Below are 24,903 nucleotides of genomic sequence, written 5' to 3' on the forward strand. Positions count from 1 at the left end.
GAGTGAGCTAGGAGGGTCTGAGAAGCTGGCACTCGTGGAACCTGAGATGCTGCATTTTAAACTGCTGCAGCCTTTCCTCTAGCAGCAGAAGGGAGTCCTGCTGCCTCTGGTCCATCCACACAACTGACACAACCGAACGCTTCAAGCTGTGCTTTTCCAGCTTGCCCTGGCTTCGACTGGAGAACAGAGAGCTCATCTTTCAGTTTGTGACAAGAGGAGTGCTGCAGTTAATGACCTTTATCTGACAGCCATGTCTGAGCAGAGTGCAGGAGGAAAAGAGTGAGTTGCAGAATGGGATTTTTGACTCTCTCTCTCCCTATCATTTAATCTCAGGATCTAGATCTTTGGAAAGATTTTAAAATATGAAATGCTCTGTCCTTCAAAATCATGGGTAAGATTTCTAAGAGGAAAATGAATCCAGTTTAGGGTCAAAGGTCTGGCTCCAAGTGGCAAAGAGGAAACCCTGTTAAGGCTGCTGATCTAGACATCAAGGAACTAGAAAAATGACTATATCTGCAGTTCTTAAGACCAAGGAATGTATCCTTGGGACTGGACAGAATTAACACAGAATACTTTCTGCATCTCAAAGGATTCTTAAGAAATTAATTACTGAAATTACACATTGTTTGTAAAATAACACACATTTGAGAAGTCTGCCCTAAAAAAAGAGGATGGGAAAACTTCCATTAGGAAAAAAATCACAATATTTTACATGGTTTGCTTCTGGTACAAACCCCATCCCATTCTAGTCAGAGATTAGGGGAATTATTAAAACACTTTTTAAGCAGTAAAAAACACCACCACAAAACTAACCGTATTATCTTCATTTTCAGCATTTGGTAATATCCAATGACACCTGAAAATCTCGCCCAAAATCGGATTGTAAGGCTTTTTAGCAACAGATCCTTTCCTTCCCGCATGAAAAGCTGAGAGGTACCATCTAACCACTTGAACCATTCGGTCTTTTGGATCCTTTTGGTCATTAATACTAGAGGAGGAGAAAAGTATAGTTACTAAACACTGAAATAAGTCACTGCTGTTTGAAACAGGAGTAAGAGATAAAATTACCACTCCAGTGTTTTTTTTCTTTAAACTCAGATTGAGAAGAGCTTTTTGAAAAATGAAAGACAGACTAGATGGTATATAGATGCACTTTGCATAGTTTGGATAAAGATCAAACATTCCTCAAAACAGTAAGCATATACTCTTGAAACTGCACAAGGCAATATCAGAACTGATTAATACTGTACTAAATCAAATACCTCACAAATAAGTCCGGATGTGCAAAAAAGTCAGCATACATCTCCAAAAGTGATCTTCTTTCCAGAATAAAAGTTGGGAGAACCACCTGAAGAAAGAACAATACCTGAAAACTCTTAGAACAATAGTATTTTAGTATCTAGAGAACCCCAACTCCACAGCATACATGGCTTTCTGAACTGTCAAGACTTCAATTAGCATTCATAAAATACTTTGAAGATATAAAGCACAATTCAAGGGGTGAATACTATTATTAAATGAATACAACTACAAGAAAAGCCCTATTATCAGACAGTTACTAAATAAAAAACCTTAAGTTTTGTGATGTCTGATGGAATTGCAGTTGCTCTGTAACTACTTATGGACATTGTATGCTGACCAGATTATTGGGATGTTTACTGTATGAATGCTGGTTTACTTTAATGAGGGGCTGTAAGGAAAAACAAGCAGAAAGGGAAATAAATGCTCAAGATAAGTGTTTTCTGAGGGTTGGCTTAAAGGTTGTTAAAAGATAATGCCCAAGTTATTAGCTTTGGAAGATTCTACCTTCACAACTGCAGCACTCCATACAATTAACAAAACTGGTTTTGTTGAGAAGTACCAAAACCAGAGAACAAAAAGGACTACAGCACTTTTAAAAACTATCACTCTCTCAAGAGAGGGATGGGTTATTTGGGGGGAACCACACTGACACAATGACCAGCCATAGAGGAAATTAGGCCTGTATAGATCACAGCTAAGGGGATGGAAAGCCTACAGAAAAAGCAGACATACAGAATGTTTTAAAACATTCCTTCTCTAAACGTTTTGTTCCTACAGTTAAAAAAAAATGCTTTTGTTTTAAGAATGCTGTTTAGTCACCAGATACCATTGGTCACAGGCCCCTGAGAGAAAGAAAGACAGAAAGAAAAAGGACAGACAGAAAGATTACTTACCTTACAGTAAATGGAGTTTGATATGTGCAGTCTCTATGGGTATTCACTGTGGGTGCTTATGTGCAGTGCATGCCTGGCACCAAAAATTCTTCGATAGTGCCCTTTGGTCTGTGCCTGCACCTCCTTGTGCTGCAAACAGAGGGCGTAAGGGGTGGTGCGGATCAACCACCTTTTCTTCATTTCCTATTCTACCCTGAATCACGTGAGGATTTGAAGCAGAAGGAAAGGAAGGTGGATCATGACTATCCATAGGGAACCCACATCTGAAAGAACTCCAGTTACTATAAAGGAAGTAAACTTTCTTTCTTCAAGTGCTGATCCCTATTGGTACTCACTGTGGGTGACTCCCAAGCAGAGACTAATAAGGAAGGGGGTGGGAGGACAAGCTTTGAATCACAGTTTGGAGGATCACTGAACTGAAGAAAGCATCCCTCTACATAGGCTTGAATCAGGGATAGTTCCTGGTAAACATGTGGATGGAGATCCAGATTGCAGCTCTCCACATCTCTGAGTGGGATCCTTTGCAGGGATGCCACTAAGGCTGCCTGTGCTCTGGTTGAATGAGCCCTAAGAGATTGAGGAGGAGATCCTACCTTTTTGTAACAGAGAAGGATGTAACTGAAAATCCATGTTGTAAGTCTCTGGGAGGAAACTGACTCTCCTTTCATCCTCTCTGCTATGGAGACAAAGAGAGAGCAATCTTCTAAAAGCCTCCATCCTATTAAGATAGAAAGCCAGAGCTCTTTGCACATCTAGGGAGTAGAGTTTCATGTGCGCATTCTTCTGAAGCTTCAGGTAAAATACAGGTAACTGGACTGTCTGGGTTAAGGGAAAATCAGAAGGAAGCTTGGGACTGAACTTGAGATGCAGTCTCCGGGATGGTGTACGGCAGATCCACCATAAGAACATCAAGTTGCCCTACCCTTCTGGCCTAGGTGACAGCTGTGAGGAAGGCCACCTTCACTGATATATGTAACAGGGAGCAGGAGGGCTAGAGGTTCAAATAGTGGGTTCACTGAGGCAGAGAGTATCAGGTTCAGATCCCAAGCCAGTGTTGTGGGAATGTTCTCATGATACTTTGTGTGGGGTGAGTGAAAATTGATTAGTTTTCCACTAGGGAATGGAAAGCATTAATGGCTGCTAAATGTATTCTCAGTGAATTGAGTAAAAGGTCTGAAGATTTCAGTGAGAGGATATAGTCTAGGACAGAGGGAATTCCAGACCCTCTGGAAGCAATTGATGCTTGTGGCATCACTGGGAAAAGCGCTTCCATTTGGCAGCGTAATGCTACCTTGTAGACAGCTTCCTGCTATTGAGAAGGATGGCCTGGACTTTTTTTCAACCAGGATTTCTTTAAGTCAGTTGCCCATCCAAAAGTTAGGTTGTCAGATGGAGGGATGCCACATTAGGAGGGCTGGTCCTGACCCCGTTCTGTGACAGTGGATTCGGAAACATCCATAGGAGAATACACAGATGGAATATTCATACAGCCTCACTGCCCCTCAATGCAGTGCAGAAAGGGTGATCTGATGTTGGCTGCACCAATTCCAGAACTGTACAACCTTCCTGCAGAGTAATGACACTCTTGCTCTGCCCAGTTTGTTTATACAATAAACAGTGGTCATACTGTCTGAGTGGATCTGGACTTGAGTGGACTGAATGAAAGGCAGCAATTGCTTGCATGTTCTTTATAGTGCTTGAAGCTTGAGAAGGCTGACATATAGCACGTATTCTTATGGAGTCCAGGAACCCTGAGCAACATCGTTGTCCAGGTGCATTCCTCAGCCCAGAAGAGATGCACCTTTGCCAAGGTGTTCTTATGGGTGGGTTGGGAATAAAGGGAACTCCAACATTGTTTCTCTTCTTCCACCAAGTGAGAGGTGCCTCGATGCTTGGAGTAAGCGAGACTCTCTTGTCTAAGAAGTCCCTGGCTGCAATGCAGACCTTCCTCAGGCAGGTCTGGAGGCTGCACAGGTGGCAAAGGGGGAGTCACATATGTGCAAAATACTGTTTAGCGTAGGACCACCAAGCAGGCCCTGACTGTCATTTGATGGCTGAGTCGAAGTTGGATACTGAGTGTCATAGTTCAGGGCAACTGCACCTGTATTTCTTCATCGTGATCAAGGATGGGCGCCCATTCTCAGGCTTTAGGCTCCCCAGCCACTGTGTCTCTTGGGTGCCAGATCCCTAGTTTTGAACCTATGACTCCCCACTCTGACCTTGTTATTCCTTAGTTGTCCCACACATTCAGCTGGATCCCAGGTCCAGTGGCTGCTCCTAGAAGACTGGAGGAGGAGCCTTTAAATGTGGACAGGCATCTGCCTGCCCGCCTCCCAGAATTTCAATTAAGCAGGTACACGTCTCTTTCTTCCCTGACTGCATTATTTCCAGACTTCGCAGTCCCCTGACTACACTGTGAATTCCCCACAAAGTCAGGCTGCCTAAGCAGGTCTGCTTTACTTTTCTCCTCAGACATGGTAAATAATGCAACTGCCAAAGTTAAGCTACCGCACAGCTCTATCTAAACAAGCACATTTATTTTTCAGGTAAAAGCACTGCAGGAAAAAAACAATAAAATAACTCACACATATGCTAATAAGCTTACCAGAGGTCACCCCAACTTCAACAAGGGCTCTGGCCAGCGAATAGTCCGTCAAACCCCATCCAAAGGTTTTCCTGTGGTCACAAGTTCATAACACTTGTTCGCTCAGAATAACCTACCCATGGCTCTAAGAGTCACTCCTTCATCCAAGCTACGTCTTTGCCTATTAGTGGTCACTTCTATCAGCCAGATATAAGGTCCCCTCTCCAGGGCAAAGCTTCAGATGGCAGAGTTCTTGCCTAACGGAAGAGTCAAATTTGCATACCTCTCCTCCTAGAGATTTCCTGGGAAACCCACTTGATTCTGAAGTTTTACATTGTTTCAAATAGTTCTTTGAAGCTCATAACATTTCCCAGTGTTTACATTTAGTCAGGTTTTCTCCCTAGAAACATTACATACAGTTCCACAATAATACAAAAACATTTCCATTTTAATCCAATGAACTCTCAAGATACTTAAACTTAATTCATTACGGTTTCTCCAGGATATTGCAAAAATTGCCATATCTGTCACACTGAGGTCTTTCATCATGAGGACTGTGTCTTGTGTTAAGTAAGTCGTGGGCACAATTGAGTCCAGGACTGCTCCTATAAATTCTATAATTGTTATAATTGCTAAAGTGGACTCTCCTGGGTTTACCTGAAGACCCAAGGAGTAGAAAAAGGTTGAGCAGGACAATGAGCATTACCTGCATTTCTCCATTTGATCGACCCTTGAGAAGCCAGTCATCCAGGTGGGGCAACAGATGGTAACTGTAATGATGCAGATGTGCTGCTACTATGGCCATGCCCTTTGTAAATACTCTTGGACCAACTGAAAGGCTAAAGCGAGCACCTTTTATTGGAAGTGCTCCAAATGCACCATAAAACACAGGGCATTTACTGTGTGGGGGGGTGGATATCTATATGAAAATAAGCATCCTTTAAATCAAGAGCCATAAACCAGCCATTGATGTTCAGAGACAGGATTATAGCAGTTAAGGTAATCATCCTGAGTGGCGAATGAAGACATTCAACAACCCAAAAATCAAGAAAACCTGTCATTTTGGGGATAAGGATATATTTGGAGTAAAAGCCCTTTCCCCTGTGTTGAGGAGGTAGCAGCGCTATCACCCCTAGTTAGATCGGGGAGTCTACCTCCTGTTTGAGAATCCTCTTGTGAGATGGTGGTACAGGTAGTCACGGAGTGGAACAGATTACACCAACCTAGATCTACTCTGGACAAGGATTCCAAGAAGTCAGATCTCTTTGGCAGAAAAATCTTTTCCTCATCCGACCTACTATTCCATATTGCATACTACCAGGAACATATGTTTAAGTCTGACTTTATGAACTACAGTAAGTTACCGGAGTTCATAAGTAAATTACCACAGGATTGAAGACCCCCACTTCCAGGCTATCCTTGATGATGGGAAGTTAGTAGCCAGATCATCCCTTCAGGCATTACTTGATGCAGTGAACACAGCATCTTGTTCCATGGTGACCTCGGTGGTCATGAGACAGGCTTCAAGGCTGCAGTCAGCAGGGTTTACCAAAGAAATTCAGGTAATGTTAGAGAATCTCCTCTTTGAGGGTAACAACCTTTTCATTGAAAAGGCCAATGAGTTACTTTAGTCACTCAAAAAGAAAAGGAGTACTTGTGGCACCTTAGAGACTAACAAATTTATTAGAGCATAAGCTTTCGTGAGCTACAGCTCACTTCATCGGATGCATTTGGTGGAAAAAACAGAGGAGAGATTTATACACACACACACACACACACACACACACACACACACACACACACACACACACACACACACACACACACACACACACACACACACTCTTTTGCATTGCTGCTATCATGCATTCCTACAACTACAGTACCCACCTGCTGAAGTGAAGAAACAGATTGACAGAGCCAGAAGAGTACCCAGAAGTCACCTACTACAGGACAGGCCCAACAAAGAAAACAACAGAACGCCACTAGCCATCACCTTCAGCCCCCAACTAAAACCCCTCCAACGCATCATCAAGGATCTACAACCTATCCTGAAGGACGAGCCATCGCTCTCTCAGATCTTGGGAGACAGACCAGTCCTTGCTTACAGACAAACCCCAATCTGAAGCAAATACTCACCAGCAACCACACACCACACAACAGAACCACTAACCCAGGAACCTATCCTTGCAACAAAGCCCGTTGCCAACTCTGTCCACATATCTATTCAGGGGATACCATCATAGGGCCTAATCACATCAGCCACACTATCAGAGGCTCGTTCACCTGCGCATCTACCAATGTGATATATGCCATCATGTGCCAGCAATGCCCCTCTGCCATGTACATTGGCCAAACTGGACAGTCTCTACGTAAAAGAATGAATGGACACAAATCAGACGTCAAGAATTATAACATTCAAAAACCAGTTGGAGAACACTTCAATCTCTCTGGTCACTCGATCACAGACCTAAGAGTGGCTATACTTCAACAAAAAAGCTTCAAAAACAGACTCCAACGAGAGACTGCTGAATTGGAATTAATTTGCAAACTGGATACAATTAACTTAGGCTTGAATAGAGACTGGGAATGGATGAGTCATTACACAAAGTAAAACTATTTCCCCATGGTATTTCTCCCTCCCACCCCACCCCCCACTGTTCCTCTGATATTCTTGTTAACTGCTGGAATTAGCCTACCTGCTTGTCACCATGAAAGGTTTTCCTCCTTCCCCCCCCTGCTGTTGGTGATGGCTTATCTTAAGTGATCACTCTCCTTACAGTGTGTATGATAAACCCATTGTTTCATGTTCTCTCTGTGTGTGTATATAAATCTCTCCTCTGTTTTTTCCACCAAATGCATCCGATGAAGTGAGCTGTAGCTCACGAAAGCTTATGCTCTAATAAATTTGTTAGTCTCTAAGGTGCCACAAGTACTCCTTTTCTTTTTGCGAATACAGACTAACACGGCTGCTACTCTGAAACCTTTAGTCACTCAGACTCCCATGTCACACTCTGTTCTTGGGAATCTACTCCTTAGCGCTTTGCAGAAAGTACTCCAAGGCACTGCAATATAGATATTGGCCAGCCCTGCAGCTGTGAAACACCGAGAAAGCACCAGAGGGTATAGAATGGCAGATACACTACCCCACCCCTTCTTCAGACCCAGCCATCTACAAAAGATAGGATTTTGATAGGACACTTGAGAGCTGTCAAGCAGCCACAGTACAGCCAGCTTCCCTCACCCCTTTTGGTGGCTGCCTGACCCATTTCCTTCCAATGTCTCAACATCTAACTTTGGACAAATTCATCTTGGATATCTCCTCTCAACTGCTACATGATAGTTACAGAATCAGAGAAATATAGGGCTGGAAGGGACCTCGAGAAATCATCAAGATCAGACCCCTGTACTGAGGCAGGCTCAAGTAAATCTAGACCATCCCTGACAGGTGTTGAACCTATTCTTAAAAACCTCCAATAATGAGAATTCTACAACCTCCTTTGGAAGCCTATTCCAGAGTTCAACTGTAAATCGTTACCAAGTGCTCTGAACGTTGGGGAAATAACATGGGGGGAGGGAGGGCAGAAGAGCAGGAAACCCAATACTCACCAATTAAACTACAACTATTAACACTATCTATGAAAAATGGATTTACAAAGCTAGAAGTTAGGGAGGAGGGTTCCATCCCAAAACAAAATAGTAGAAAAGGAGTAGAGGAAGCAGTCAGTTGGCATCACCCCTTGTGCACTCTGTTCGCAGGATGAGGACGTGCAGGCATGGACCAACGAACACTGCTATTGAAGAATTTCTGACCCCGGGCACATGGAATGCATGTGCACTCACAGTGAATACCCATAAGGACCAGCACTCAAAGAAGAACTAGAGGTGCCAGAACTAAGTCAGACCGGCTAGGTAACCATGGTTGAGATACAAGGTGGAGTAGCTCAGATCTTAGTCTAGCAGTAGGAGAACGGAAAATTTCCAATCCAATAATTTCCTTTCTACTAGCAGCGCCTCCCATAATTCAGATACGTATGAGCCATTTCCTTTCTGTCTGCATTTTCCAGAGACAGTTCAAAACTACAGCACAGACTGTACAAGGCATGCTGTCTTGCTGCCAGATTAATTTCAAAGCTGTGAAAAATCTCTTACAAAATGATTAGTAACAATAACTTCCATGCCAATTCATTAGGTACCGTAGGCCACTGCCTATGCGGTAACTATCCAAATAAAATTCTGACCTATGGCTTTGAAGGCAACCAGGTTTGGCAGAACTGTGGAAGACGCTGCAAGCAGAAAGGAAATTATTGGGTATATAATTTTCAATTCTGCAGCCCAGCATCTCCCACAAGTCCGATATGTATGGGAATTATCAAACAGTGAACAGAGGAGTAGCGAGGGATGCAAAAGTGAACACAAGAAATAGGAAGACGCCTCCTCCCCTTTTGAATTGTTCAATGTCAAAGTTATGTCTGGACCACTACATGCAGCACATTCCTGTCTATGGACACAAAATTCACTTTCCAGCCTCTGATAGAGGTGGTAGCTGGTGGCCATGTGACTTCTCACAGATTTCTGCAGTGGAAGTGTGTGCTCTTTTGGCCCAGGAGGTGGCCATGTATGTTGAAGAATGCACCTCGATTCCTTCTGGAATAGTGTGTTGGATGGCTTGTATGCCTCCAAGATGCATACTATCCACCTAGTAAGGGATAGGCTGTATACTATAAGCACCTTGGGATGAAAGAAAGAACAGGGAGCCCAACTCCTTGTGGATTCTGCATGCTTGAGGTAAGTCTTCAATGTTCTTCTAACATCTAGGATGTACCACTGTTTCCCAGTTGAGTGCTATGGTCATGGGCAGAACAAAGGAAGTCAGAGGCTCAGGTGGTTAGGGCTTTCAACACCAGCAACAGGTCCCATTTAGGAAAGATCTGGCCAGTGATTGCTCTGAAAGATCTGGATACCTGATGGTTCTTCCAAGGAGCCAGAGGATCTGTGAATAGGACACTACTTAGGGCTGATACCTGGAGCTATGATAATGGGCTGAAGGCCCTTATCAGCACATTCCTGAAGGAGGTCCAGAGTGGCCTGAATACCAGTATCCTTAGATCTCCACTGCGTTCTTGGCACCACAAACTGAACTTGGTCTCTACAGAGGAGTAGATTTTTAGTGTGAAAACTCTCCTGGATGAGAGCAGAATCCTGCTCATTTTGGAAGATAGTTGCACTCAGCCTAATGATTGCTTTTCAAGAGCAACACTGTCAGTTGAAAATTATCTGAGTATCAATGGAGGAATGGGCCTTGAAAAAAGATGTCTTATCTCACTGGAAGCTACAACAGTGGTTCCAGCTTCAATTCTATCATATGACAGAACCAGGGCCTTCTTGGTCAGTACAGAGTTAGCATGGTCACCCTTGCTTCTTCTCAGCTTATCGTTTGGCTCACCTTCCCTAGGAGAGAGAAGGGCAGAGATGCATATAGCAGGTTTTACAGCCAGCTATGCAACATAGTGTTTGTCCACATGGACTTGGGGTCCACTTCCTGGGTGAAGAATTTTTGCCATTCTGCATTCTTGCAATGGGCAAAGAGGTCAACTGAGGGGAGACCGAACATCTGCAAGATCAGAGTGAAGACTTCCTGGTTCAGCATTACTCATTATACCTGCTGAGTCAGTCTACCATTTGTGGGTACTGACTTTAGGGAAGGGAGAGTCTTGTTTGCCCATTCCATTTTCTTCATCATGTCTGATGTAGAGCTATGCTCTTTCTTCCCCCTTGGTTGTTTATATATGCAACCTGGTCATGTTGGCTGGTTGGACCAAGACGTGGTCACCCTTTAGGAAGCTTTGGAATCCTAGTAGAGCTAGTCTAGCAGCTGCAAGATCCAAGAGCTTGATGCTGCAGTTCTTTTCCCTGTTGCTCCAAATTCTGTGTGTCATTCTGGGTCACAGAAGTGCACCCCATCCCTCCAGACAGGGTCTTTTGTGAGAACCTGTAGGTCTGGAAGGCATGTGGGAAAACCCCAATAGATGTTGTCTTATCTTTACTGTCCTTTGTTGCCCCAGGACTTACCCCCAGGTCACCTGGATGAAGTCCTCATCTTCGGAACCTCTCCCTGTTCTGCTCTGTACCTCCTGGTTGGTTTTTTCCATGGTGGAGTTGAGGCTTCTTGGGTGGACAGGGAACCCAATATGCCTGTACAAATTTAGAGCCCCTTGCCCTAGCAGAGATAGGGTTGGCTGGGTGCAGGGTAGGCACTTTTTACCTTCTGCTGAGACTAAGAAAGCTTCCTCACATACAGAGCACTTCTGGGGTTTTGCATGGTACTTGTGTGTCTGCTCTGCCATGTCTGAAAGGGGGTAGAGGAACTCAGCAAAAAGACACTTCAGTGGAGGCTCCAGGTAGCTGTGACTGCCATGTTGCTCAGATCCCAGACCAGGAGGCAGCAAGAGGGCTTGAAAACAAATAAAAACATGTTAGCTGCCCAAAAAAACAGCTAAAAATAACAAATCTAGAAGAAAAGCATGGGAGCAAAGCGAACCAGCATTTGACTGCTGCCACAGAGGCTGGTAGCAAGCAGGAGAAGAGGACATGGCTAGCACAGGTTGTGCTGTAGCTTTGAACTGCCTCTGGATGCTGCAGACAAGAGGGGACTAGCCCACACATATCATAATTGTGGGAGATGCTGGACTGCAGAACTGTGAAATTCCCTCTCAGGAGAGGTAAGGGTATGTGGCCTGATATGAGGGTGCACTCACAGGGCTTGTCTACACTACCACTTAAGTTGATGTAACTTAAGTTGCTCAGGCATGTGGAAAAGCCCTCCTCCCACTCCTTTGCAGCGATGCAAGTTACACTGACTTAAAGCAGTGTTCACACTGTGCTACGTCGTCGGGAGACCCTCCCACCGACATAGCTTCCGCCTCTTGTTGAGGTGGAATAATTATGTTGAAGGGAGAGCACTCTCCCATTGGCATAACTCGTCTTCATTGAACACACTACAGCGGCACAGTGGGTTGTAGTGTAGACTAGCTCACAGACTAGAAAGGGGGACAGTGGCGCAGCTAGAGCTGTAGCCATAACAAGGTTTTTCTTCCAGCAAGAGAATTTAGAAGTAGCAACAAGTCTTTGGAAAAAAAAAAAAAAGAAAGAATTCTACAAGTAGCCCGCCTAGTGACTTGTAACAGACGTAACCTCAGAAGAAACCAATATTCTTTGCTAACAAGAGTAGAAGCTCAGTACAGTTTCCAGAGCTGTAATCTCTGACAGCAGTTCAGTGTAAAGCTTCTACTGACAAGGCAAAGCACTGCAATCCACCCAATTACTGATAGCACCCTCTTTCCTTCTTTTCTATCTGAAAAAGGATTTCAAATATCGCCATGTATTGACATATTGCTAAAAACCCATCAGGTTCAGGGAACTAGAGAAGAGAATTAAAAATGAACCAACATTCATAGAATCATAGAATATCAGGGTTGGAAGGGACCCCAGAAGGTCATCTAGTCCAACCCCCTGCTCAAAGCAGGACCAAGTCCCAGTTAAATCATCCCAGCTAGGGCTTTGTCAAGCCTGACCTTAAAAACCTCTAAGGAAGGAGATTCTACCACCTCCCTAGGTAACGCATTCCAGTGTTTCACCACCCTCTTAGTAAAAAAGTTTTTCCTAATATCCAATCTAAACCTCCCCCATTGCAACTTGAGACCATTACTCCTCGTTCTGTCATCTGCTACCATTGAGAACAGTCTAGAGCCATCCTCTTTGAAACCCCCTTTCAGGTAGTTGAAAGCAGCTATCAAATCCCCCCTCATTCTTCTCTTCTGCAGACTAAACAATCCCAGCTCCCTCAGCCTCTCCTCATAAGTCATGTGCTCTAGACCCCTAATCATTTTCGTTGCCCTTCGTTGTACTCTTTCCAATTTATCCACATCCTTCCTGTAGTGTGGGGCCCAAAACTGGACACAGTACTCCAGATGAGGCCTCACCAGTGTCGAATAGAGGGGAACGATCACGTCCCTCGATCTGCTCGCTATGCCCCTACTTATACAACCCAAAATGCCATTGGCCTTCTTGGCAACAAGGGCACACTGCTGACTCATATCCAGCTTCTCGTCCACTGTCACCCCTAGGTCCTTTTCCGCAGAACTGCTGCCGAGCCATTCGGTCCCTAGTCTGTAGCGGTGCATTGGATTCTTCCATCCTAAGTGCAGGACCCTGCATTTATCCTTATTGAACCTCATTAGATTTCTTTTGGCCCAATCCTCCAATTTGTCTAGGACATTAATGACTTACTGAGCAATAAAGGTAACTAAAGTGATGTACAAAAAGAAATGAAAGCAAAACAGACTTCTATATATCACTAGTAAATGGAAATTGTTATTTAACAACACTATCTTACATACATGCAGACAGTTCACATTTAAAGGGTAACTGCATAAATTTATCATACGTCATCTACAAAAATTTAAATATATAATCCAAACATATACTTGAAGCGCAATTCTGTGACATGAAACTACGGCTATATTAACAAAAGCATATGAGGATAAACTGCTTCTCTACTCCACTCCCATGCTGATTTGTGAGACAGGAAATCATGGATTATTTAAGCATCTAGGCAACATTTGGTGTTACGTAGAGCTGGTTGGAAAAATTCAATTGAAACACTTGTCAGAATTTGCTGATTCACTGAAATAAAATCCTTTCACAGAAACAGATTCTAAGGCATTTCCAACAGACCTAAGGCAGGTTTCTATCAGAAAACTGCCTGGTTTCCTGCCAGCTTGTCCACTGGCTCCTCAGCTGCTAACTAAGATAGGAGCCTCACAACTTTGCAGCCAGTTTTCCCAGCCAGGAAAGCAAGCTGCTGAGGATCTTGGCTTCCTGGCACATAGCCAGGGACCCTGGAAGGCAGCTCTCCCAGGGCTTGTGAGCTACTGAGGACCCAGAGCTACCCAGGTCCTCAGTAGTCCCCCTGGCAGGCTGTCATGATGCCACAGACTGCAAAAGTTCTGGTAGTAGCAGCAGACTGAAATGGACATAATTCTTGTCAGTTTCACAGTTGCCCAAAACTGAACAGCAATGGTGAAACTGATAAAACACTTGTTAATCTGACAAGGACACCATGATCTTGTATATCTCTGCTTTGGGATATGAAGACAAGAGGAGGCAAGAAGAAAAGTACTGCTTCTACAGATCTTCCTTCTCTTATCCCAACTCCATGGGTAGTCTAGGGGATCACAAATGATCTAGGGGATCGAAATGAGCAAATGATCACTTTTGCTGGTAAATTGCTTCCCCAGCTCATGGGATTTAGCAATTCAATTAGTATTGTCAGCATTAAACTTATCCACTTTCCCACCTCTACATTGAGACAGATCCAGTAAAGGAATAGCACAGAGTAATCTATAGGGAGGCTGAAACAGTTAAAACTTATCAGAACAACAAACAGACAGTTGCAATAGTATCAGAAGTGTAATATCCTAATAAACACCCTCATTTATTAAAATCCTCACCTAATACAATATTGTAACAATATTTCATTTACACAGCATTCAGATTTTTCACGAAGTACGGCCTTTGAGTCTTACCTTTGTTAGATCCATTCCTAGTCTAACCTGTGATAAAAGATGCATAATAACACTCTTATGTTCTTCCACTGACTCTCCTTCACCATCATCATCTCTATCATCATGAGGATCAAAGAGATCTAAAAAAAGAAGTCCACTCTGCTCATTATGTTTCTTAAAATACCCACCCCAAATACAACATTCAAAATAGAACTTATATCAATAAATCCTAACAGAGCACATATTTTATTTAACATACAGATGAATTTTCTTTATTGTTTCATTGAATAAAGCCTTGTTGAAAAATACAGAGATCACAAAAAATATTTTAGGATTTAACCATATAAAAGGTAAACTTTCACAAGTACTGAAACACTCACCTACTCTTAAGATTATGAGAGAGACTGAACCCTCTACAAACAAGCTATTAGAAACTTTTTATTAAGCTCTCGATTAAATATACCTGGATTCGTACTGAAGAACTTTCTAGTAAAAGAGCTAATGCAATTCTCTTACCAGCATCATTTGTCCCATTAGACATGGAAGAATTAAGGGATTCTGTGGTGTCTGGGCGTTTCAAACTACTTCCTGTGCTGCTGTGAGTCAGGACTGCTGCAGATCCTGAGGAGCTACAGAAAAGTATCAAGTTCTCACGATTCAGAACATTTATTTCAAGGCAAAATATTAGGATTTAACTAAATTAAACATTTACATGGAGGCTGATTACTCGAGAAATGCATTTATGGAGAAATTACAAGACACTGCAATATTCAGAAGCTAGGATGGTATATGCAGCTTCACATAATATAATACTTTGAGTGGTATGTGGCCTAATGATTGGGTAAAATCTCCAAAGTGGGACTCAGAATGCAACCCATAGAAAAACTCTAAATGCACACACAAAAGGGATAGTTTCAAATGCATTTATTATTCCTCAAAGGTGAATAGCAATAATTTTAAAAAGTTAGTTTCCTCTCAAAATTCCCAAAATAGCAAGAGCAAATTGAAACAGAAATTATTCCAAAATTTAAAAAATATTGAGGTGTGTGGAAAAGAGACATTGGCAGTCTAACAATTGCTGCAATACATCTCAGGTTGAGCATTTAAGCAGTCCAAAAATAACTTGTCAACTGACAAGTCAAATATTGGTCAAATAATGTCAAAAATGGTCAAATATTTTAAAGCATTAATTTATTAGAACAGTAACAAAAAAGAGTAAGACTTTATGGTCTCCAATAGACTTAATCTTAAATCTTTATACCTAATTAAAATAACTCAGTTTTTTTAATTCAGAAAAATGCAAAACACAATCAAATTAACTTCTAAAAAATGAAAGAACAGCACCATGATGCAATCAAGAAGGCAAGCCACTAGCTAGGGCATTCTTGCTGGAACATTTGGCAGTGATCAAATAATAGTCAATCAAATGACTAGTCCATTGACCAGCTTGCCAAATCTAAACACACCATGAACCCATTATTAGGAAACACATCCAGGTTTTCAGGATTACTCCCAAACACCCCACACAGATAACTTCTCACACTTCTAGAAACTGTTCAATAAGGCACCGTGTTTTCACTACTTACTCAATGCATCGCTTTGGGGAAGAACTGCTCTGATAGAATTCATCAGCATCATAGAACTCATCTTCACTGCTGGAGTAAGAAAAATCTGGAACTGTATTTGGAGAAAGATTGACGTGACTTGGAGAGGTTAAACTGCTGCTGGGTGCCGACTGCCCACTTCCTATGAAATTGAAGAAATCAGCTTTGAAAAAGCTTTATTGATTTTTAAACCAGCCATTTCTAATCTACTAACTGGATTGATTAAATTGATTAAGACATTAGCAGAGTTTAGAAACTAGGAGAAGCTATAAAATTTAAAAAAAACAATACCAGTAAGGTACACTTGCAATTTCACACAACAGATAATACAAAATACGTTATCCGAAATGACTAGTGAGGTAAAGTACAAGGCCAAAATTTCCCAAAACTGTGCACCTGAAGTTAGCCTCCTGAGTCTATGAGTAGCCTCCTAAATAAACGAGGCCTAGTTGTCAGAGGTGGTGACAACTTCAGCTGCTAAAGAAATCTCAGGGAAGGTTATGGAAATTGTAGGTGCTCAACACCTTTTAAAAAATCAAGTCACATTTATTTAGTAACCTAAATATGGATTTGGGAGCCCAACTTTAGGCACTGACATTCCTAATAAAAGATATGAATCGGGGGGCTAGCTGAGACAAAGAACAGCGAATGTAAAAATAGCCACATATGTAGGGGCTACCTAGCCTTCTGTTCTTAAAACATTTCTAGGTTATCAAGAATGATCAGACCTGCAATTTTATTATAAAATTCAAAGTAATTAAAAAAAAATCGCTGTCACAGGCAGTTGAAGATATAGAGTTAGGATGGAAATAATTAGCTTCACCAACCGCAAAGGAACTGTCTAGCCACTTCTATTGTTACAATCCTAGAATCTTGGGCCTGGTCTACATTACAAAATTAGGTCAATGTAAATCTTTGTGTGTTGACCTAGTTGTGCATGTGTTGACGCTTTTAAATTAGTTTCCCCAGATATAAGCTCTCCATTAAACCAACACAGGAACACCACCTCCTGAACATGAATGTATACACTGCATTACCTGCGTCAACCCTAATAGTCCTCAAGAAGCTTTCCCACAATGCCAGACACTGACAGCTCTGGTCATAATTGTGACCTCCACTCTCCAGAGGTCATGGAGAACAGGAGCCCCCAATCCCCTCTTTAAAACCTTGCAAATTTTTGAAATGCCTTTTCCTAATTGTCCACCTGGGCAAGCCACCTAGGCAGCTCTCCACTGTCACCTGCAACTACCCAGCTGAACATGCTGGCTACAAGCTCCAGACATGCTCTGGCTTAGAGTAGAATGGGCCTGCGGGGAGAAGAGACTGTGCAAGCACAGCGATGGATCAGTTGTAGAAACATGGACATCTATGAGGAGATTGCATAGGGGATGCAGAAGGGGATCAGTAGCAGTAATGCATGAAAGTAAAAACTGACAGGCATATCAGAAGGCCAGGGAGACCAACAACTGATCTAGTGCTGAGCTGCAGACCTCCCACTTTTACAAAGAAGTGTATGCCAAACTTGGTGGAGATCCCACTCCCACCTCAGACACCTCCTCAGGCTCCTGCCATGAACAGCGAGGAGGTGGTGGAGGAGGAAGAGGATGGGGACATGCGATAAAGGGGTCCAGATATGCTGCAAGCCGGAGCCTGTTTGAATCTCCACCACAGTCCACTTAATCCCAGCCTGATGCAGGGGAAGGAACCGCAGATAAGTGTGTAAATTTATTTTGCATTACAGTGAGGGAAGGACAAAGATATAGACTTTTCATTAATTCACTCATACTAGAAAAGAAAGTGGTACAACAAAGAGGTAAAGTTATCTGCTTTTCATTCCTTTGTCAAGTGAGGCAAGAGAGCCGGGGCAGCAGTTTATGTACATGGGGATGTCCCTTGAATCCTCCTGAGAGATCTCAATGAAACTTCCACAGAGGTACTCTTCAGTCCTCTCCCAAAAGTTTCTAGGGTTAGCAGATTTATTTCATCCTCTGCTGTAAAACACTTTACCTCACCAACTGGTGTGGTAAAGTAATTTGGGCAGAAACCATTCCAATAAATGGGCTTTGGGACAGCAGCAGCAGCTGTGTTCTCTGTATCTTTGTTACCCTTTGGAGTGAGATATCAGCTAAAATCACCACTACTTGTGGAAAATTGTGCCAATATTCAGTGCTACTGCTCAATACTCGGAGTTTCATACAACTGAGCAATTCCCTCCTCATCTCACCCCTGGTGGGTCATACTCATCATGGCTGGTTCTATGAACGGCACTGTGCACAAGCACTCCAAAGGAGAAGTGTCAATAAGCGTATCTTGCTTAAAATTTTAGGGGAACAAGGGAAAGGGGCTCTGAATCTTAACTTTCACTTTCCATTGTAACTATACTGATGATACCTCTGTGTTTTAACTGTAGCTTCTGCCGCTGTGGCTTTGTGTATGCCCCAGCCGACCTGAATGCCTGAATCAGATAAAGAGGAGCATTTGGGATGACATTCTATGAGACCCTACAAGCCAGTACTGCATAAAGACTGCAAACAGAGGACCTATAGCAATCGTTTTCCAACTTTTTGTATTGGTGACCCCTTTCAGATGCCAAGCCTCTGAGTCTGACACCCTTATACATTAAAAATGGGGGGGAGGGGGAATTTAATTTAATGGGGACTTGGGGCTGTCAGCCCCACAGAGCTGGTAGCTTGCGACCCCTTAGGGGTCATGACCCCCAGTTTGAGAAACCCTGGCCTAGAGGATGAATAGTGCAGACTGTATGGAGAAGGAAAGAGCAGACAGGAGAAAGGCACAGGAGGAGGAGAGGGAGATACACCAGGACATAATGGGGCTTTTCCAGCAGCAAACACATATGCTGCAGATTCTTGTGGACCAACTCGTTCAACAATTATGTGCCCACCTCCCTTTGTAATCCATGGAGAACTCCAGGATAGCACCTCCCTACACCCCTCCTTAACATTCCATGTGGCATCAGGGGCCACATCCCTACCCCTGCCACTCTGTACTGGGGACAAGGACAACCAGCTTCATATGCACTGACCTGCAAGTGCCATGGTCAATGTATGTGTAGCTAAAACGAACATGAACATTCCTTCCCCTTCTTTAAGCTCTATTCCAAAAATTCATAAATCTTTTATTGTATTTGCTTTTAACTTGCACAGAATTTTTTGTGGTGTTTTTGTTACTCAACAACATTCTGTTTGGAAAATATTAGTTCCCAACAATTGCTGCAAAATGCCTGGCGGTAGCGAAAACACCCACTTGTTATTGTACACTGTGACTACTCATAGGATCAGTGAAAAACACAGTAATAATCAAATATACACAAGCACCATAAAATTAATTGATACACTGACAGTGTTATAGTCCTATTTTTATGCCAAGCACATCAAAATTCCTAACAGGCCCCCAAATTGTAGAGCCAGGCAGAGCACAGTACACCACAACACATTCCTGTGGGGTGCTGTTAAACAGCTCTTCCAAAGCCTCCGAGCCAAATAACTCTGTGATGAGCTCTTCTGATACCCTTTGTGTCAGGCCATTCAAACTCAGCAGACAGATACTTCATCTCTGCCGTCCACGCCTGCAGTAACTTTTCCTCCTTTTCTTCCCAGATATTATGCAGGACACAGCAGGCAGCTGTAGCCATCGTGATATTTTTCTCACTGAGATCCAATCTTGGGAGTAAACACCACCAGTGCACCTTCAAACTTCCAAAACCACATTCAACTGTCATTCTGCACCTGCTCGCAGTTTTCTGATCAGTCCTGTGTTCTAAAAGACGCAAGCATCATGTACGTTCCCTGATCAGCCAACACTGACGTCAGTGAAGTGTCCCCAGAGATCCACCAGCACTTGGATAACAACAGAAAAAGAGCCTTCTCTGTTGACGTTCTCTGTGGCAAGGTGGTCTAGAGCCAAAATAGAGATATGCGTGCCATCTATCACTCCACTGCAGTTCGGGAAACCCATTGTTACAAATACATCCATTATGTTCTGCACGTTGCCAAGAGTCACAGTCCTGTGTAGCAGGAGACTATTAATAGCCCTGCAAACTTGAACAATAGCCTCCCAGTGGATTTTTCAACTCCAAAATGGTTTACTACTGACTGGTAGCAACCCAGCGTTGCAAGTTTCCACAGTGCAATTGCTACTTGCTTCTCCGCTGTTACTGCAGCTCTCATTCTGGTGTCCCTGCGTTGGAGTGAGCTTGGTACACAGATCCAGAAATGTGGCCTCGTGCATTCGAAAGTTCTGCACTCGCTGCAGGTCATCCCAAGTGTGAATCACAGTGCTACTCCACCAGTCAATGCTCATTTCTTGGACTCAGAAGCGGAACTCCACCATCTGCAGTTGCTCCATGAACGTCACCAACATCTTGAATTGGCTCTCGCTAAGTCCCACAGCGATCTGAACTCCAGGAAATTGCCCTGCGCCATATGAAAATTATTGCCGCTCTGCAAATACCAGAGGATCATGAATCCTGTGCTTGCAATGTTCATAACAGTGTAGAGCTGCACAGGCTCCATGTTTCTTTGAGAGATGGCAGACAGCGAAAAGTCCAATGCGGGTTGGTGGGATTTTTAAAATAGGTGTGCAAATTATGGAATAGACATAATATTATGGGGTAGAGAAAACAGCATGACAGGAACTTAACCCTACAGTCCAGGTCACCCATGTGACTCAAAATTTACCAAAAGACAGTGCACTGGATAGTGGTGAGTTGCACAATGGGCTACCTATCTATGGTGCACCACCTTGTGCATAAAAACAAGCATCCCTGGCAAGTACGTGCAGTGCTGATGCAAGGGGCCAAGTATGCACGTGCACAAGTGATATACTAACTGCGGTAGCTATAGAACAATGTAATTTGTGTCAGCAAAAGTTTGTAGTGTAGATATGCCCTCAGAAATCAAAACGTATGGCTGTTGCTTCCACACCCATTTCTTGCAGAATCTAGCAAAGCAACTATGCTAACACCTATCTTAGTACAACTTTTACCAATCAGAATAGTAATGAAGTGAGAGATAGTTGGCCTAGGTCCCTTTATATCCTATGGCCTAAATATTCAATGCTGTAAGGGGGCATGACGACCTCCTGATCTATCAATGCTTTCTAGAGTGCTCCAACTGGATGTCAGGGACTCTATACGGACCATTTGATCAGGATGGTATTGGCTTCTCGAAGAGGTCAGATCCAGTTCCATCTCCTTCCCTTAATTATGAAGTGGCTGAGCTATCAAATATATGCCACTGTTTCAGAAGACTGGAGGGTAGCAAAGATGTACACCTAATAATTAAAAAAGGCTCTGAGGTGAGATCCAGGGAAATACAGACCAGCTAGCCTTACGTTTGCACCTGGCATATTGATTGAAGTGATTATTAAAAACAGAACAATTGTACACCTGGAAGATCATAACAGAGTCTAACAAGCATGAAAACAGTGTCTCACTAATTTCTTAAAACTTTTGGAACATCTCAGTAAAGTAGTGGATAAAAGAGAACTAAATCATTAATTTATTTAGACTTCTCAAAAACCTTTGACCTTTATCTCACAACAGGAAGGTAAGTATTCAAGGGGTAAAAGGCAGCATACTCTCATGGATCAAAAACCAGTTAGAAGATAGAAAAAAAAGAAGTAGGATTAAATAGTCAATTCTGACCATGGCAAAATGTTGAATCAGTTGCCTCAAAGTTCTGTTCATAGAATCATAGAATATCAGGGTTGGAAGGGACCTCAGGAGGTCATCTAGTCCAACACCCTGCTCAAAGCAGGACCAACACCAACTAAATCATACCAGCTAGGGCTTTGTCAAGCCTAACCTTAAAAACTTCTAAGGAAGGAGATTCCACCACCTCCCTAGGTAACCAATCCCAGTGCTTCACCACCCTCTTAGTGAAAAAGTTTTTCCTAATATCCAACCTAAACCTCCCCCACTGCAAGTTGAGACCATTACTCCTCGTTCTGTCATCTGCTACCACTGGGAACAATCTAGATCCATCCTCTTTGGAACCCCCTTTCAGGTAGTTGAAAGCAGCTATCAAATCCCCCCCTCATTCTTCTCTTCTGCAAACTAAACAATCCCAGTTCCCTCAGCCTCTCCTCATAAATCATGTGCTCCAGCCCCTTAATCATTTTTTTGCTCTCTGCTGGACATTTTCCAATTTTTCCACATCCTTCTTGTAGTGTGGGGCCCAAAACTGGATACAGTAGTCCAGATGAGGCCTCACCAATGCCTAACGGAGGGGAATAATCACTGATCATTGATCTGCTGGCAATGTCCCTACTTATGCAGCCCAAAATGCCGTTAGCCTTCTTGGCAAAAAGGGCAAACCGTTGACTCATATCCAGCTTCTCGTCCACTGTAACCCATAGGTCCTTTTCTGCAGAATTACTGCTAGCCATTCGGCAGTCCAGGGCTGTTTAATGTATTTATTAATGATCTGGGGAGAGAGGTGAGTAGTGAGAAAGCAATATTTGCAGATGACCATTAGTTTGAGTAGTCAGGACCAATGAAGACTATGAGGAACTTCAAGACCCAGGGTGAATGGGCAACACAATGACAAAGAAATTCAGTGTCAACAAATGAAAGCAACACACACTGGAGGGAAAAATTTAAACTACTTGTACACCTTAGAAGATTCTAAATTAATCAGGTAACCGTATCATCTCAAGAAAAGGACCCAAGAGTCTGTGTAGATAGCTCGGTAAAGACTGTTACTCAATGTGCAGTTATGGTCAAAAAAGCAAATACATTAAAGCTTGCATAAGGAATGAGATCATGAACAATACAGAGAATATTATAATATACTCAACTGTACAGCCTCATCTGAAATACTATTTCATCTCAAAAAGGATATTGAAAAGTAAAGGGATTTCAGAGAACGGCAATGAGAATGATCAAGGGCCTGGAAAAACTCTCATATGAAGAAAGACTGAAAAGATTGGGACTGTTTACATTATAAAAAGATGAATAAGAGGGGACATAAGAGTTTATAGAAGGTAGATACATAACTTTCTTCCCTCTGTCTCATAACAAGGGGCATTTAATTAAATTAAAAAGGTGGAAAATTCAAAACCAATAAAAATACTTTTTATATAACACATAAAACTGGAACTCTGCCATATTAAGTATCTGAGGCCAAAAATTTAAGATTAAAATAGAAATTGTGTATTTGTATGGATAAAGAATAATTCACAACAAAAAGTTTGTGAAGGGGGAATATCAAACCTCATACTTCTGGGTTTAAGCTATCTCTACTGGGGATCAGGCTGAGACCTAATGTGGAGGACAGATCTGCCTACTGCTGGGTTCTAATACCTTCCTCTGAAGCAAATGGTGCTGGCCACTGTTAAGAGTCTAGACTAGACTGCACTAGATAGGCCTCATGTCTGATCCAACAAGGCAATTCCTATGTTTTTCCCATTTTTGGGGGTCATATTGGAGACAAAAGGGAGAAGTACAAAAGGGACAAGAGAGGGAAAGAGGTGGGGGGAAGGACTGGATATTAGTCAGCTTTTAAACCTCTAAAAATAAAAAAGTTCCATTTCCCCATGAAGTCAGTGATAGCATGTTCATTCACTTAACTAAATACCACCATCCCAAATTTAAAAGTCTAATTAGGCATTCTTACAAAACCATAATTCCTTTTTTGAACTAAAAAGTGAACACTAGTGCAATTTTTAAAAACCCTTACGGCCAGCTGTTGGCACTGTTGGTATTATAAATGTGAATTAGGCTATATTTTTAAGACTGTGGTTCTGACCCTGCCTTCAATCCTTCAGACACGCACAATAGATGGTTTTAGGTTCTTGGGAGGTTAACAATATCAGTGCTGCAAAATTGTAGAGAGATTCCTGCCTGCTGAGTTGCATCAAAAGTCTAAAATAAAGTAATGAAGCACAACTGTTAATTAAGGCAGCACTATTTACTGAGCAGAAATACACTACTTGTCTGAAAACTGTTTTTTGACTACCACAGATGCACCTTAGATTCATAGATTCATAGATACTAAGGTCAGAAGGGACCATTCTGATCATCTAGTCCGACCTCCTGCACAGCGCAGGCCACAGAATCTCACCCACCCACTCCAATAGCTCAGACATGGGTGAGGTTTTTCATAGAAGTCCTTAAATCATGGTTCAAAGACTTCAAGGAGCAGAGAAGCCTCCCTCAAGTCAACCATGCCCCATGCTACAGAGGAAGGCGAAAAACCTCCAGAGCCTCTCCAATCTGCCTTGGAGGAAAATTCCTTCCCGACCCTAAATACGGCAATCAGCTAAACCAGGAGCATATGGGCAAGATTCACCAGCCAGATACCCAGGAAAGAATTTTCTATAGTAACTCAGATCCCATCCATCTAATATCCCATCTCAGGGGATTTGGCCTATTTACCCTGAGTATTTAAAGATCAATTACTTACCAAAATCCCATTATCCCATCATACCATCTCCTCCATAAACTTATCGAGTAGAATCTTAAAACCAGATAGATCTTTTGCCCCCACTGCTTCCCTTGGAAGGCTATTCCAAAACTTCACTCCTCTGATGGTTAAAAACCTTCGTCTGATTTCAAGTCTAAACTTCCTGGTGGCCAGTTTATACCCATTTGTTCTTGTGTCCACATTGGTGCTGAGCTGAAATAATTCCTCTCCCTCTCCTGTATTTATCCCTCTGATATATTTATAGAGAGCAATCATATCTCCCCTCAACCTTCTTTTAGTTAGGCTAAACAAGCCAAGCTCCTTAAGTCTCCTTTCATAAGACAAGTTTTCCATTCCTCGAATCATCCTAGTAGCCCTTCTCTGTACCTGCTCCAGTTTGAATTCATCCTTTTTAAACATGGGAGACCAGAACTGCACACAGTATTCTAGGTGAGGTCTCACCAGTGCCTTGTATAACGGTACTAAAACCTCCTTATCCCTACTGGAAATGCCTCTCCTGATGCATCC

At 42.7% G+C, this 24,903-nt stretch overlaps 1 protein-coding gene across 15 annotated transcripts in view; it reads right to left on the bottom strand.

The window, feature by feature from the left end:
• The window catches only part of OSBPL9 (oxysterol binding protein like 9), a 143,839-nt gene that overhangs the window by 5,831 nt on the left and 113,105 nt on the right, over positions 1-24,903 (bottom strand). For all 15 annotated transcript variants that reach the window (XM_038412735.2, XM_038412740.2, XM_043490936.1 and 12 more), the window contains 5 exons: positions 15,932-16,091; positions 14,862-14,974; positions 14,367-14,485; positions 1,263-1,348; positions 814-988 (listed from right to left, as the gene is read on the bottom strand). In XM_038412735.2, coding sequence (XP_038268663.1) covers positions 814-988; positions 1,263-1,348; positions 14,367-14,485; positions 14,862-14,974; positions 15,932-16,091 — 653 coding nt within the window. The remainder of the gene's footprint in view (positions 1-813; positions 989-1,262; positions 1,349-14,366; positions 14,486-14,861; positions 14,975-15,931; positions 16,092-24,903) is intronic.

Source organism: Dermochelys coriacea, chromosome 8 (assembly GCF_009764565.3).
Source record: "Dermochelys coriacea isolate rDerCor1 chromosome 8, rDerCor1.pri.v4, whole genome shotgun sequence".
In the NCBI taxonomy this organism is placed as follows: Eukaryota; Metazoa; Chordata; order Testudines; family Dermochelyidae; genus Dermochelys; species Dermochelys coriacea.